We start from the raw sequence: 17,553 nt of genomic DNA on the forward strand, positions 1-17,553 counted from the left end.
TCCTCTCCTCCTTACTAGGACATAGAAAATCTCCATTAATAGATCCTCCCCAGAGGGATGTCTCTGTCCGAACCACGTGGTCATCCGCACCTGTCAGCTTTCCCCCAGCCCTTAATTTAAAAACTGCTCTACCACCCTTTAAATGTTAAATGCCAGCAATCTGGTTCTATATTGGTTTAGGTGGAGCCCATCCTTCCTGTATAGGCTTTCTTTTTCCCTAAAGTTTCCCCAGTTCCTAATAAATCTAAACCCCTCCTCCCTACACCATCGTCTCATCCATGCTCTGAGACCCTGCAGTTCGGCCTGTCTAACTGTCTCTGCGTGGGAACTGGAAGTATTTCAGAGAATGCTACCATGGAGGTCCTGGGCTTCAATCTCGTACCAAGCAGCCTAAATTTGACTTCCGGGACCTCTCCCCTATCCTTCCCTATGTCATTAGTACCCACATGTACCATGACCACTGGCTTCTCCCCAGCACTACACATAAGTCTGTCTAGATGTCTCGAGAGATCCGCAGCCTTCGTACCCAGCAGGCAAGTAACTATGCTGTTATCGTGGTCATCACAAACCCAGCTATCTATGTATTTAATGATCAAATCCCCCATTACTATTACTCTTCCTAATAGCTGGAGTTCCCTCCCCTGGAGAGGTATCCTCAGTGAGAGAGGATACCATAGAATCATCTTGAAAGAGGGTCCCAACTATGGGATCGTTTCCCTGTGCTCCAGTTTGATGCTCTCCTTCCCTGAGACTTACATCCTCCTCAACATCACAGAGGCTGTCAGACTGGGGATGGGATCCTTCTACTGTGTCCCAGAAAGTCTCATCTATGTACCTCTCTTTTTCCCTTTCCTCCTCCAGTTCAGCCACTCTGGTCTCTGGGGGCCAGGAGCTCCTTGCACAGAATGTACACACATGCCACTTGCCCATAAGGCAGGTAATCATACATGCTGCATTCAATGCAATAAACTAGATAGTCCCTACCCTGCTGCTGGACTTCTGTCTGCATTATTTTTTTACTCCTGCAACTCTTTCCATTATTGTTGTTTTGTTTTTATCAGGGGGTGTTTATTGCCTTAAGCTTAAGGAATGTTAATGAAGAGTATCTAGCCCCCCCTTCTAAACTCCCTCGCAAAACTCCCCTGTAACTATTTGTGTCTGTACAAGAAACCAGTCAAGTCTCTTTTTGTCACTAGTTTGTGTTAGAGAGTGTCTGCTTCAGGCAAGACGTCTCTATATTGTTTTGTGTGTGAAGTTGTTAATTCAGGATTTAAGTGGCGTAGACTCTCAGCACTGAGGTGAATTTCACCCAGTGAGAGAAAAGGTGATATCTCATGTCACAATACGTTTTGATGTATGCTTGTGTGCACACATGAACATGTTGCATATAGAAAGATACAGGAGAATTTGCTTCCTAGTTGTTGTATCATTGTGATGTTACACAGGGTACAGTCTGGACTATTGAACAGCTGTGTCCCCTCAACTCTCCAACTTGGGGTGCCTTTTATACTGCTTCACTGTCAGAAAAAAACATTTCTGGTCTGTTCACACCCAGCCTCCAGCATGCAAAATCACTCCCAGCTATGTTGTATGAGTGCTCTGGCCAGTCACTCCTTAATTATATTGCAGAGTGACACCAGCAAATTCCCAGTTCCAGACTTGTCCTCAGATATGTGTGTCTTGTACTGCCTAGCAATTTTCTTCCGGACAATATAAGCTCATAGAAAGTCCGTCATTTCATTAATAGCAAATGATATGCACGAACCCCATTATCTCAAATGGAGGTTCCCAATCACTTCATTCCATACACACTAGTTTAGATAAAATAATAAAATAAGTTTATTAACCACAGAAAAAAAGATTTGAAGTGATTACAAGTAATCAGGCATAAAAATCAAAATTGGTTACAAAGACAATAAAAAGTAAAACACAACTAATATCTAACTTATCAAGCTAAATGAATTCAAAGGAAAGGTTTTTCTCACCACATGCTTTTGCAATCATTACTGACTGAACTCTTTCAGTCAGGACTCCTCCCCCAGTCCAATGTCTTTTCAGGTGCTGTTGATGCCCGTGAGCAGAGAGAAAGGGAGGAGTATTTTGGGTCTTCTGTTGCCATTTCTTATAGTTCTCTTTTCCCTTTGAAGATCATCTCCAGCTAGCGTTCAGGAGACAGGAGGTCTGGGGGATGGGAACCTCCCACTGTTTCACTGTTAATATGTAAAGTTCTCACTCACACCCTTCTTCCTGCCAAAGAATGGCCGCTTAACTAGGTGATAGTCCATTTGATTGTGTTGACACCTGGCTGAGATGTTGTCTAGCCTTTTGTCTCTGGGGAACTGGTTTGAAGCTGGTTCCCCAGACTTGGAACATGACATATAGAGTAGAATTTTATAACTTTACATACAATGTTGCCACAGATATTTTACCAGCACAATAATGTTCAGCAAATTATGAGTTTTCAAGTGATACCTCTCAAGGCATACTTTGTACAAAATTTATCATAGTCTTGTAAAAAGGTTGAACATAGGGGGTTCAGAAAGTCACAATCATTATTTTGGATTAGTAAATATAACAGACATCTTCATTATGGGCTTATGTTCTTAATATATACCTGTGAAAGGACTACAGAATTCTTTATGCTCTTTAGAAGAAAAATCCAAAGTACTAGTTTTGAATCAACAAACAAAATGGATGGTGTAAAGAATTACCATATGGCTCTCCCTTTTCCAGATCTGGAGTACATTAAAATGTTTTAATGAAAAACATCAAATCAGAGTTCTACATTGGTACACACAGTTCAGTGGTTTTAAAATACTACGTCCATGCTATAATTTTTTTAAGTTGGACGCAAATCAAATGGCAATCTAGTGTAGCAAATGTAGCCCATATTGAACTGGTTTAAACTTTTAACATTGAAATCTGCAATGAAACATAAAAGGCGTAAGAGATCATGCAAAAACAAGTCACAAAAAAGACTGTAAAAGATAATTAAATATAAAAGAAAAATCTAAAAGGAGGCATGCAGTCAAAGTAAAAAAGGGGGTGATACAGTTTCTTCTTTAACCATCGTTTACCTATGCATGATCATAAAACTGATGTAATGGGACATGGCAGGATGTTTGGAAAGCTTTTTTTTTATCTAGTGCACTGCAGAGTTCCTTGGAAAACTCGATTAGGAGGAGGGGTGAGAAAAACTATTTGGCTTAGTATAATATTATCCATCTGTGTGCCAATCCCACTTAAGATCAAATCACTGTTCCTCGGGCTATACACACTAGCCTGGGCCAGATTCTCCTCTCACTTAGTATTTGATCCTGCCCCATTGAAGTCAATGGGAGCATTTCCATTGATTCACTGGGAGTAGGATTAAGCCCTTACACTGATGTAACTACATTTAAATTAAATGAGAACTTAACTCTCTACATTTAACTTTGTTTATTTGTTTATTGTAATGCTGTAGTGTCTAGGAACCCCAGTCCTGGACCAAGACCCTATTGTACTAGATGCTGTACAAACAGAGAACAAAAAAGATGGGCCCTGCCCCAAAGAGTTTACAATCTAATGTTCAACTGTAGGCATTGGTGCGACTGAAGAAATGTTTTTGGGAGAGGTGGGAAGTGAGTTTGCTTTAGCAGCTCTCTCCCTCACATATTGACTGGGTAGTGAGTCCTGCTGCTTCTCTTAATCCTGTGAAATAAACACAGCAGAGTAAGACAGCTTTGGCTGCTGAACAGAGAGGAACTGAAAGAGGGAAACCAGAAACACATACACAGAACAGGGAAACAACATTTAAAATAGTGGTAACTCCAGTAAAAACACCCAACTGGATAGCAATTATATTCTGACACTGATTCACAAACCACATGCTAGTTCTTATGCATTACTTCACAGCACATAAACTAGCTTTTTTGCACTGTGGCAGCAATTCATTTAAGAGTTTGTTGAACTAAAGCTGGTCAGCAGTTTTTAACATGAACACTGTGTATCAAATTGTTATGCTAATAAATTATTAGCTAGTCATTATGCCATATCAAATGCTGCTCTACTTCCTCAATTCTTACTGCATGAGGTTATCTTTTAAGACTTTAAGTACTTTCCTCAAATAATTTTCCTTCAGTTTTAAGGTGACTTTCTATCCTGTATGTAGTTTGCAAATGATCAAACTAAATCTTTCTTTAAGCAATAAATTATAGCATTGCAATAAGACACTAATATCATGGCTGATCAGGCAATTGTATTCTAAGCCACTGTTTGCAGAAGTTTATTTTTGCTGGTAAAATCATGGTTTGAGCTGAATGTCTTGTGTTTGTTTTTGAGCCAAAGGTGAATTTTTCAGAACATTTTATTTTAAAATAACTACTGCTTTAGACAAATAGCTGCATGAATAATTATTTATTATTTCCCCCCATGCAGAATGCAACTGTGATTCGCTTGGCTCATTGGACAATACATGTGGGCCTACCAGTCAGTGTCGGTGCCATAAAAACTATGCTGGACTTAGATGCAACCAATGTGCTCCAGGTTATTTCAGCTATCCGAACTGCTTGCGTGAGTAACAGCAGTTCCTTCTTTTGCTTTGCTTTCCTTTTGTTTTCTGTTACACAGAGAAAATAAGTTAATTCCCTCAAAAGCTTTTCCATGTAAAATTGCAAGAATCAAAGCAAGAGTGTGAGTCATTTTAGGTGGAAACAGTAAGTGGTTCCCTCCTCTCCCTGATTATTTGGTACACTGTATATAGCAGCTCTGTGGGGCAGGTAGATGAGGCTACCAACTATAGTTCTTAAAAGCCTCATTAACCTCTCAGGTCTCGTCTAGATTGGGATTTAAAGTGTGATGTTAGCACATGTTAGCTAACGTGCTAACTAACATGTTTTAAAAGTCTAATGTAGACATTGCTCTCTGCCTCTAGCAATTCTAACTTGGTCAAGTCCAAGCCAACAGGGAGCCTCAGCTTTAACTCAACTAGTTTTGCGTGTATTGACGTATACATTGCCTTGTAGACTTTTAAAGCACATTAGCATGCGTTAGCTCTCATGTGCTAACATTACATCTTAACTCCTAGTCTACATGAGACCTAAAAGGGTTCGATCCTGCAAACCTACTCATCTCAGTAACCTTACTCACCTGAGCAGTTCTACTGATCAGACCCAAAATGAATTATATGATTGATATTACAGAAACCTAGAGACAGTAAAGTTATCAAGTAGAGTGAAACATTCAGGCCCTGTCTACACTGTAATTAAATTCAGATGTTTAAGTACTTTAAACATGGTTGTTATGTGCGTGGTTATAGGTGTGGTTGTCATGTGCCTGGTACTACTGACCATCATTAAGAGGGATATTTGTTTCCTGAGAATCAGGCTCATTAAAATTTATTTCAGATTGGCAGTACAGAGGAGCTGTGTTGTTTTACATTATGGCTATAACCAATTCTCAGGACAAAATTCCAACAACTTTTAGGGAACCAATTGCTACTGTACAAGGACAATCGTTATTAAAAGTTTCAACTGTATAGTCCGATTCACGTCAGTGGGACTACTCACAATGCATAAATTAAGCATGTGTGTAAGTCATTGTAATACTGGGGTCAGTAGTGTGGACAGGAACATGAAGATGACCACAAATGTGACTGCTCTCTGGGTAAAAGGCAAGGCCCCCTTTTTAGCCCTTCCTAGTCAAGGATTAAAGATCTGATGTTAGAACATAGGTACACCGCTACCTCGATATAATGTGACCCGATATAACACGAATTCGGATATAACGCGGTAAAGCAGTGATCCGGGGGGGTGGGGCTGCGCACTCCGGTGGATCAAAGCAAGTTCAATATAACGCGGTTTCACCTATAACGCGGTAAGATTTTCTGGCTCCAGAGGACAGCGTTATCTCGAGGTTGAGGTGTATGTGCTATCTCACAGTTTTAAATCCTAGCCTAGCAAAGGCCTTTTCCTTAAGATATCTGTAACATTAAACAGAACCAGCAAATGAAAACCAATCCCCACTTCAGTCTGCCATTGGATTGAAGCAAAGAACAGAAGAATGAGTGCAGTGAAGTTCCTGATGATAATTCTACCTGCTTCTGTTAAGAAGGGAAAACTCAAGTCATCATGTAACTGTTGTGTGAAAGAAGGCACTCAGATTTCATATGGATGGGTGCGCTATTAATAAGTACCTAGGCAGAGAGGTTTTTTTTTAACAGAGTCTTATTGCAAAGAAAATCAGGAATGTTCCAGACAAGTAATGTTAAATTTTAAAACTTCACAGTCCTGAAACAAGTTATTTCTTACTAAATGTAGCTTGAAGCTTACCAAATAATGATTTTTTGTTCAGCTTGTCAGTGTTCTCCCCATGGTTCCTATCAGAACACATGTGAGTCAATAACAGGGCAGTGTGAGTGTCGAACAGGCATTACGGGGCAGCAGTGTGACAGATGCCTTTCAGAAGCCTACAGTTTTCCCTATTGCCAAGGTAAGGTTTACGATGGAAAATACTTTATCTTGATGCAAAATATATACATTTTTACCTTTGTGTTCCCCAGAGTACTCCACTGTATAGATAGCTCCATAGAAACTACATTGAAACATGTACAGGACACATCAGGGAGATAGACTGGATGATCTAATAGATCTTGTTTATTGCTCACTTCCATGCTTCATAAACTGCATTGAGGGAATTTGGCACTTTTTAGCTGGTGGCATTGTAGATTTAGGAAAAATACCCTTGGTTATTCAGTGTTTTCTCTCTTTCTTTTCCCATCCCTGCCATATTTTTGCAAATAATCCTGATGAGGTTACATATAAAAGTAAAAATTCTAAACTATGCATTGATGCTAATTATCCTTTTAAACCATCATATTAAAGATTTCAACTCATTTTAAAATATCAAGATCACCCCTGGGCAACCTTATTATAAAAAAGTTTGGAATTCGCAACTGCTCCATTGCTTCATTTAAAAAAATGATCATATGTTTATTTTTTTAATTACATAAAGGAGCAAACAATGACTGTGACCCTGCAGGTACTCTTGATTCCCATTCTGTAAGTATTATATTTTTGGCATTTACAATAAATGTTAAGAATTGATTCACTATATATGTAATTACTGAATACTTTGACTTGGAATTTCTAAATATTATAGATGATGATTTCCTAACTCAAGAAGTGTTGTAACGGACATGGGGGGAATTCTATATTACACCTAGTGTTGATAGATAAAGAGGAACTGTTCACAGAACTAAAAATTAATGGTAGTTTTGGTACAAGTGATCGTGACTTGCACAAAGTAAAGCAGCAACAAAACCTGAGGGAGCTTAGTAAAACTGGCATAAAAGCTAAGCTGTTTGAAATTTTATGTCACTCTATACCCAAGCCAACATAAGATGCTGTGGGAACATAGCTAAGGCTTAAAACAAAAGCTAGCAGCCAAAGTACTGCATCCATTAAATAAGCAAAACCAAAAACTTTTCTTTACTGCATATAATAAACACGCCCCCTGAGTGATGATTCCCCATTTATCATTATTCTACCATTTCCATCCAGTAAGGGACAAATACCATTGTTAGGATTCTTTTTGTTCTTAATATACTTTAAAAACTCCTTCTTATTGTCCTTAATGCTGGAGGCCATAGATTTCTCCTTGCATACCTTTGCTTCCCTTATCAATTTTCTACAACTTCTAGCTTTGGATTTATGTTCATTACTGTCAACTTCCCCTTTATTCCATTGGTAATATATTCTCCTTCGAGAGAGATGTCCCTGTGGGTGCTCCACTCCAGGTGTTGGTGCGTCCCTGTGCCTTTGCTTGGAGATTTTTGTAGCAGTACTCGTACCGGCCACGCATGCGCAGAGGCTGCTCCCCCCCGCTGTGAGTCTAGCTTAATAGTACGCATGCGTGGCCGGTCTCCTCCGTTCCTTCTCCACCGTCCCCGGCCTGAGACGGAGCTCAGCACACTCGTTAGGAAATTCCTTTCTCTTGTTACAATTACCCTTCTAGTTAGTTAGTTTGTTGTTAGTTTGTTGTTAGTTATAATTAGTTACCATTTTTATCTTAAAAAAAAAATCCTGTCAGCCGCAGCCGCTTCAGACATGCCTGGCTCCACAGGCTTTAAACGCTGCTCTAACTCCAAGGAGGCTATCCCGCTGTCAGATGGCCACTCACACTGTATAAAATGTTTGGGGGAGACCCACATTCCTCAAAAATGTGCCCACTGCAGCAAACTTAGCTCCAGAGCACGGAAGGACAGGGAGCTTAGACTGAAACTGCTCCTGCTCCAGAAATCCCTAGGTGCGGCTTCAGACCCAGGCGCTGATTCCAGCTCCGCTGCCCACCACAGCCCCCCCGCCTCAAAGAAACACAAGAAATCTGCAAAGAAGGGCACCTTTTGTCATCTTCAAAGGAAACCCTGAGACACAAGCCCTCCCTGGGCAGATCTACCGCTTCCCTGCCTGTGCTCTCCCGCTTGAGCACATTTGACAAGCCGGGCTCCTCCGGCACTGCGCGAAAACCTCCTGAGGCTGCGGCGGCAGTGCGAAGCTCCGGTGCCAAGGCTTCAGGCTTTCAGCTGCCTGCCTCTCTTCTGGAACCGTTCGGCACCATGACGGACGCGGTGCTGACACTCCACAACCTGCCTGACCCCCTGAAGGCTGATGCTGCCCTCCCGGCCATGGCACCGGCACCTGTGGAACTGATTGGCAGGGAGCCAAGAAGCAAAACCCCGGCTCAGAGGAATGTTCCCTCATTGCAACTCTCTCCTGCACAGCCTTCACCTCACGCAGGAGCCTCACCACTTCAATTTACTCAGGCAAGAGATCTGCTGGTGTCACCTATCCTGCAGTCTCCCCTGCTGAATGCCTGTTTCTCTTCAATGGCAGAGTCAGGGTCTGAACAGCCTTCCTCCAGTGAGGAGGAAACTGGACCACAGGAGGGTTTTTCTCCGTATCAACACTCCCATCCACAGACCCCAGTCAACAACGGTTTTAGAAAAATTACCTCATGCTATTCTCAGGATCCTGCCCCCTGCGGGGTGAACCCCTGGATGGCACCACCTATGCCCTACCCACCACCATGGCAATATTGGGCACCATGGGCATCGTACCCTCGAGAACACACACGCTACGCCACCTCAACCAGGCGCAACACCGGTCTAGCACCACCACCTGACGAACCTGCCAATGACACAAGACACCAGGCAGCACCGTCACACTTGCAGGATCAACCAAGTCCTGCTCCTAGTCCAGTAGAGCCGGAGGTAACGCCTGAAGAAGCCTTACTTCCCCCTCCTCCAACACCGTTGGATGACTACGCAAAATTCCAAGACCTCTTTAAAAGAGTTGCCAGTGACTTGAGAATTAACTTGGAGGAAGTCCCTGAACAACAGCATGGGTTAACGGACATCCTACAGCCCTCTTCTTCCTCTAGGGTTGCATTACCAATCAACGTAGCCCTTTTAGAACCCGCTAAGTCCATCTGGCAGACTCCAGCTACAAGCCTAGCTACCTGTAAACAAGCGGACTGGAAGTACTTCATCCCTTCTAAGGGCTCTGAATTCCTTTTTACCCATCGGGCGCCAAACTCGTTAGTAGTAGACGCAGCGAACCAAAGGGCCAAACAACAATATTCCCGCTCTACCCCAGCCAACAAGGAAAGTAAACGCTTGGACCTCTTTGGTCGTAAAGTATATGCATCCTCGACGTTACAATTTCGTATAGCTAATTATACTGCAGTTCTTGCAAAATATGACCACAGAAACTATAATAAATTCATGGACTTTATTGACGACATCCCAGAACAGAAAAAACAACAATTCACAGCTCTGGTTTCCGAGGGACAAATCATATCATATACCGCTCTTCAAGCGGCCCTCGATGTAGCCAACACTGCAGCAAGATCGAGCGCCACAGCAGTGGTCATGCGCTGAGGTTCATGGCTCTCCTCCTCTTTCTTTCCTCGAGAGGTCCAGAGCACCATTGAAGATCTTCCCTTTGACGGTGAAAAACTTTTTGCTTCCGCCACGAACGACATGCTTCACTCAATGAATGACTCAAGGGCAACCCTCCAGTCCTTATGTCTCCAGACACCTACGACCAGAAGACGGAAATATAGATACCAACCTTACCAACGTCCACGCTATGCCGCATATACACAACACTCCCATAGACCACAGGAGCAACAACGCCAGAGACCAAGATTCCAGCGTCATCGTCCTAATTCTGCGGGGGCGCCTCAACCCCCTCCAGCTAATAGGCAGATTTGAAGCCTTGGTCGAGGGATTAGAAAACAGCATTCCCACTTCAGCCAACGCACATATCTTTGGACACCTCCTACGACCATTCTCCCACCAAAGGCAGAACATTACCTCTGACAAGTGGGTTATAGAGGTGGTTACAATTGGATACGCCATCCCTTTCCTCTCCTTGCCTCCCACCCACCCACCCACCCTCCCTGTCCCTCTTCAGGAACCCTTCTCACGAGCGACTACTCCTCCAAGAAGTGCAACATCTCCTTCAATTGGGAGCAATAGAAATTGTGCCAGAACGACACAAAGGGAAGGGTTTTTACTCCCATTATTTCTTAACAGAAAAGAAAACTGGGGGATGGCGACCAATCCTCGACCTCAGGCGGCTTAACAAATTTGTCAAAAAGCAAAAGTTCAAGATGGTTACTCTCACCACCATAATCCCAGCACTGGAGCAGGGCGATTGGTTTTCAGCCCTCGACCTACAGGATGCCTATTTTCATGTAACTATACATCCGGCCCACAGACGCTTCCTATGTTTTACTCTTGGCTCAACACATTTTCAATACAGGGTTCTCCCCTTCGGACTGTCCATGGCCTCCCGTGTTTTTCCCAAGATCCTAGCTGTAGTTACTGCCTACCTCAGAAAACAAGGGGTTGTAATATTTCCTTACCTCGACGATTTCCTCCTCAAAGCTTCAACGTTCGACGAAGCTCTCCGATCCATGTGGCTTACCGTCGATTGTTTCCTATCTCTAGGCCTGCAAATAAACAAAAACAAATCCACATTATGCCCCACCCAACATCTGGAGTTCATAGGGGCATACCTCGACTCCCGGACGGGATTGGCATCTCTTCCACCCGACCGCTTCAACTCCATAAGCCGACTGGCCACAAAAATTCGCAACAGGTGACTGTCCCCAGGTGACTGTCCAAGACTGTCTACAAATACTAGGTCACATGGCCTCGTGCACTTTCGTCATCCAAAATGCACGCCTCTACCTGAGGTGCTTCCAAGCATGGTTGGCCACGGTTTACAGACCGAATGTGCACTCTCTAAACAAGACTCTCTCCATACCTTTCCGGGTCAAAGATTCTCTACTGTGGTGGTCAGTTCACTCCAACCTCTGCTCTGGAGTCCCCTTTATTCAGGAGGCTCCATACCTCATACTGACTACCGATGCATCTCTGACAGGCTGGGGTGCACACATGTCTCACCACAGAGTCCAGGGGCTATGGTCTTCAACCGAGACCTCTCTGCACATAAATGTCCTAGAACTTCGAGCCATTCGCAATGCGTGCCGTCACTTTCTTCCACTAATCAGGAATCACCATGTACACATAATGACAGACAACATTGCATGCATGTTCTATGTAAACAGGCAGGGAGGAGCTCGATCCCACTCGCTTTGCACAGAGGCTATGAAGCTCTGGAATTGGTGCATTGCGAACAACATCCGGGTATCAGCTGCCTATCTTCCCGGAGTGATGAACACCACAGCGGATGAACTAAGCAGACGCTTTCCCTGGGATCACGAATGGGAGATAGACAAGAAAACCATTCACAACATATTCCGCATTTGGGGTCACCCAACCAGAGACCTTTTTGCAACTGCAAAAAACAAGAAATGTTCCGACTTTTGCTCCAGAGCGGGACTGGGCAAACATTCCCTGGGAAACGCATTCTTGATCCCATGGCACCGAAACTTACTCTATGCGTTTCCCCCAATACCGGTTCTCAACAGGGTCCTGATAAAAATACGAACAGACCATGCCAAGGTGATCCTAATTGCCCCGTCGTGGCCCAGACAACCGTGGTTTCCGTTCCTCACCAGAATGTCGATTCGACCACCAATCTCGTTGCCTCTCATCCCGAACCTCCTATCACAACAACACGGCCGATTTCTCCACCCCAACCTTTTCATGCTTCACCTCAAAGCCTGGTTCCTACATGGTTCTCCCAAAGCGAACTAGATTGCTCTGAACAAGTTCAAAGAGTGCTCCTACATAGCAGAACACAATCTACTCGCACCACCTATCTACGAAAGTGGAAACGATTCACACATTGGTGTTCAGCTAAACAACTTTGTCCCATGTCGGTATCTCTCTCACTCATACTTGACTATCTATTGGACCTTAAGCGATCCAGCCTTTCTTTCAGCTCCATCAGAGTCCATTTAGCTGCTATTACAACTCTTCATGACAAAATTGATGATACTTCTGTTTTTGCTCATCCAATCACCAAGCGTTTCCTCAAGGGACTCCAAGCCCTATACCCAGACATTAAACCACCTACCACCCCGTGGGACCTTCATTTTGTACTATCTTGCCTAACTCAACAACCATTTGAACCCCTAGCCACGTGCTCCCTTTTACACCTTTCGATGAAAACAGCACTTTTAGTGGCAATTTCCTCCGCCAGATGGGCAGGAGAAATAGCAGCTCTTATGGCAGACCCACCATATACGCTATTTTTCAAAGACAAGGTTACCCTCAGATTACACCCCAAATTTCTTCCAAAGGTGCATTCGTCATTCCACATTAATGAGACGATACACCTACCAACCTTTTTTCCAAAACCACATACGAACTCGTTCGAAGCCACAATGCATACATTAGATGTACGCAGTGCCTTGTCCTTCTATTTGGATAGAACCAAACCTTTTAGAAACTCTTCTAGACTTTTTGTCTCCATCGCAGAGCGTTCCAAAGGTACTCCTATTTCTACCCAGAGACTTTCAAACTGGATTTCTCAGTGCATCCGGTTGTGCTATCAGTAGAAGAAGGTTACACCTCCAGACGGCATCAGAACGCACTCCACTAGATCTCTGGCTGCCTCTGTAGCATTCTTATGCAAAGTTCCCCTGTCTGATATCTGTAAAGCAGCCACTTGGTCCTCTGAACACACATTTGTTAAACACTATGCCCTTACTCAATGCCCTCTCTCTGATATACATTTGGGCAGGGCTGTACTATCTACGGCATTCCTATCAAATCCGAAGTCCCTACCTCCTTGAGACACACAGCTTTTAAGTCACCTGGAGTGGAGCACCCACAGGGACATCTCTCGAAGAAGAAGAGGAGGTTACTCACCCTGTGCAGTATCTGACGTTCTTCGAGATGGGTGTCCCTGTGGGTGCTCCACTACCCACCCTCCTCCCCTCTACTTCGGAGTTGGGGTAGCCTCTGTTGTAGAGAAGGAACTGAGGAGACTGGCCACGCATGCGTACTATTAATGGTCTGAAGTAAACAGGATGAAATTCACAGCGGTGGGGCAGCCTCTGCGCATGCGTGGCCGGTACGAGTACTGCTACAAAAATCTCCGAGCAAAGGTGCAGGGACGCACCAACACCTGGAGTGGAGCACCCACAGGGACACCCATCTTGAAGAACGTCAGTTACTGCACAGGGTGTGTAACCTCCTCTTTTTTAATTTTTATAGCTGCCTTCACTTTCCCTCTAAACGAGGTCATTTTTAACCAGTATGGCCTTCTTTCTCAGTTTGTGGGATTGTGACTTCTTGGGCATCTTCTGAAGTGCTCTTAAGCAATTCCTAATTGTCATTCTATATAAAAAGGGAAACAAGGACAACCCAGGGAATTACAGACCAGTCTGCTTAACTTCTGTATCCGGAAAGATAATGGAGCAAATAATTAAGCAATCAGTTTGCAAACACCTAGAAGATAATAAGGTGATAAGTAACAGTCAGCATGGATTTGTCAAGAACAAGAATCATGTCAAACCAACCTAATAACTTTCTTTGACAGGGTAACAAACCTTGTGGATGGGTGGAACTGGTAGACGTGGTATATCTTGACTTTAGTAAAGTTTTTGATACTGTCTCACATGACCCTCTCATAAAAAAACTAGGGAACTGCAACCTAGATGGAGCTACTATAAGGTGGGCGCATAACTGGTTGGAAAATCATTCCCAGAGAGTAATCATCAGTGGCTCTCAGTCAAGATGGAAGGGCATATTGAGTGGGGTCCTGCAGGGATCAGTCCAGTTGTGTTCAATATCTTCATCAATAATTTAGATAATGCCATAGAGAGTACATTTCTAAAGTTTGCGGACAATACCATGCTGGGAGGGGTTGCAAATGCTTTGGAGGATAGGATTATAATTCAAAATGATCTGGACAAACTGGAGAAATGGTCTGAAGTAAACAGGATGAAATTCAACAAGGACAAATGCAAAGTACTCCACTTAGGAAGGATCTATCAGCTGCACACATAGAAAATGGGAAATGACTGCCAGGAAGGAGCACTGCAGAAAGGAATCTGGGGGTCATAGTTAGGGTTACCATACGTCCGGATTTTCCCGGACATGTCCGGCTTTTGGGGGCTCAAATCCCCGTCCGGGGGGAAATCCCCAAAAGCCGGGCATGTCCGGGAAAATCGGGAGGGAGGGAGGGCTCGGCCGGGGCCTCTTTGGCCGGGTCGCGGGGCCGGGCCGGGGTCGCGGGGCCGGGGGCATGGTGCCGGGCCGGGCGCGCGGTGCCCGCGGGGCCAGGCCGCCGGGGGGTGCGCGGGGCCGGGAGCCGCGCTGGGCCGCGGGGCCGGGAGCCGGTCCGGGGTCGCGGGGTGCGCTGGGCCGCGGGGCCGGGGGGTGCGCTGGGCCACAGGGCCGGGATCCAGGGGGCCGGGCCGGGAGCCGGTCTGGGGTTGCGGGGCCGGGGGGCCGGTCCGGGGTCGCGGGGCCGGGCCGCCGGGGGGTGCGCCGGCCGCCGGGGGCCGGCAGTGCTGGGCGGGCCGGGGGTGGTCGGCCGGGGGCCGGGGCCGGCACCCCAGGGCCCGAGCCGACCCGGGCTGGAGCCGCCGGGGGGGGGGGGGGCCCAGCCTGGGCCGCGCCTCCTCCCCCCACACCCTCCCTTACCTGCTTCAGGCTTCCCGCGAATTAAATGTTCGCGGGAAGCAGGGGAGGGGGCGGAGACTTTGGGGAGGGGCGGAGTTGGGGCGTGGGCGGGGCTGGGGGCGGGGCCGGGGCCCCGTGGAGTGTCCTCCTTTCGGAGGCACAAAATATGGTAACCCTAGTCATAGTGGACCACAAGCTAAATATGAATCAACAGTGTAACACGGTTGCAAAAAAAAAAAGTGAACAGCATTCTGGGATGTATTAGCAGGAGTGTTGTAAGCAAGAAACAAGAAGTAATTCTTCCACTCTACTCCACACTGATTAGGCCTCAACAGGGGTACTGTGTGCAGTTCTGGGCATCACATTTCAGGAAAGATGGGGAGAAACTGGAGAAAGACCAGAGAAGAGCCATAAAAATGATTAAAGTTCTAGAAAACATGACCTATGAGGGGAGATAGAAAAATTTGGGTTTGTTTAATCTGGAGAAGAGAAGACTGAGATGGACATAACAGTTCTCAAATACATAAAAGGTTGTTACAAGGAGGGAGAAAAAATGTTTTCCTTAACCTCTGAGGATGGGACAAGAAGCAATGGGCTTACGCTGCAGAAATGGCGGTTAGGTTGGACATTACGAAAAACTTCCTAACTGTCAGAGTGGTTAAGCACTGGAATAAATTGCCTTGGAAGTTTGTGGAATCTGCATCATTGGAAATTTTTAAGAGCAGGTTAGACAAACACCTGTCAGGGATGGTCTAGATAATACTTAGTTCTGCTGTGAGTGCAGGGGACTGGACTAAATGACTTCTCAAGGTCCCTTCCAGTCCTACGATTCTATGATTCACATTTTTCTGATTAAATTCTTCCTCCCAGCCAATCTGTCTCATATAATCATTTTCAGCTTTGTCAAATTGGCCCTTTTAAAACACCTAGTACATATACTACTGGTTTGGACTTTTTCTGTTTGCACATTATAATCATGTTATGACATACCTTGGCAGGCTTATGCATTTTAAAAGTTTACTTTTATTGTTTATGAGGTGTTTTAATAGTTTTTAACTATTTTTCACTAAATGTTTGATTGCAGATTGGTGAAATTTAATAACATTTAGCACATTGATATTATTAAATAATATTTTAATAGATTTAATTTTAAGCTATTAGTTGGATTTGTTTTTAATTTAGGGTGTTTTTTTATATAATTGTTTAGTTTTAATACAATTTTTATGTGTAAAATACTACTATATAGGTTTTTACTTTCTAATATTTTATACTGCAGATAAACAGATTTTTTGGACAAGAATGTTAATGGTTAAGCTTTATTTCTTATATTTACTGATTTTTTTGGGTGCTGGGTTGCTTTTGGCTTCCAAAACACACAGCCATCTGAAAAAGAAAATACAACCCTATTGTGGCTTCTGTTTGGAGCCTTTATAAGATTTTAATTAAATAGCATGTTTTATTTAATTTGTTTTACTCTTTTTATGATATATACTACATATTACATGGGAATGCACTTTCTTCTCATAGTGCACTCTTTACCCTTTATTTGCCATAAAATTGTTAGCCATATTAATTTTTATATGAAGTGCTTGTTTTGTGCTTGTAGAATTTTCATCTACTCCTATCAAAGTGATTGTCTGATTACTTAGAGCCACCTTAAGGTTCGGTGTTCCGAACATTGCTATTCTTGTGAGTACCCCTCCCCTCCCCTCACTTTTCTTTTCTTTTTCTTTTGCAGCCTTTTTAGCTTCTATTTTATTAATCCAGAAGGATTTAGAGTCTCTTCCTACTGTCCTGGTTCTGGCCATCCCTGCCATAGCCACAGCCACATCCTCTAATCCTTATTTTAAAAAGTATTGAACTAACTGTCCATGCACGACTTATGCTTTTCCTCATCTCACGTTCTGGGCTTATTTTGTCCATTGTTAACTTGTTCACTGTAAATGGTTCCCTGGGTATTCACTCTTATCTTAGCTAGTATAGACATGCTGTCTGATATATTACTGACCCATCTGTTGCACATTATTCGCATTCCGTGGAGTTCCATAGTAGGAAGAAATCTCAGTAGTGCCTCATTGTTCAAAGAACATTCTTTTCATTATTTAAAATAATCTGGATCCTGGGATGCCCAATGTTTGATTCTTTTCTGCCATTAGGGCTATTGTCAGTGTCTGCAGCATGTGGAAGGTCCTATATGTAGCAGATGCAAACCACTTTACTGGAATCTGGCCAGAGAAAACCCTGATGGATGTACAGGTAAGATTTCATACATGTATTTCTTCAGGTCATCAAAGATGGTTAAACTCTTTTTATCCATCTTCATCAGCTATAATTAGTGACACAAACCTTCTATGTTGGTTATTGTATGATAACAGCAGATTTTACATACTGCTGACATTTGGTACCAAATTACCCATGATTCTTACACTTGTTTTCAAAACTCAGACCCTATCCTGGAACTAACA

General features: G+C 44.0%; 1 protein-coding gene across 2 annotated transcripts in view; it reads left to right on the top strand.

The window, feature by feature from the left end:
• LAMA3 (laminin subunit alpha 3) overlaps nt 1–17,553 on the top strand; it is a 190,852-nt gene that overhangs the window by 73,645 nt on the left and 99,654 nt on the right. For both annotated transcript variants that reach the window (XM_065585346.1, XM_042854847.2), the window contains exons 15-18: nt 4,417–4,551; nt 6,331–6,468; nt 6,991–7,037; nt 17,245–17,344. In XM_065585346.1, coding sequence (XP_065441418.1) covers nt 4,417–4,551; nt 6,331–6,468; nt 6,991–7,037; nt 17,245–17,344 — 420 coding nt within the window. The remainder of the gene's footprint in view (nt 1–4,416; nt 4,552–6,330; nt 6,469–6,990; nt 7,038–17,244; nt 17,345–17,553) is intronic.

The sequence above is a fragment of the Chrysemys picta genome, chromosome 2 (genome assembly GCF_011386835.1).
Source record: "Chrysemys picta bellii isolate R12L10 chromosome 2, ASM1138683v2, whole genome shotgun sequence".
Lineage (NCBI taxonomy): Eukaryota > Metazoa > Chordata > Testudines > Emydidae > Chrysemys > Chrysemys picta.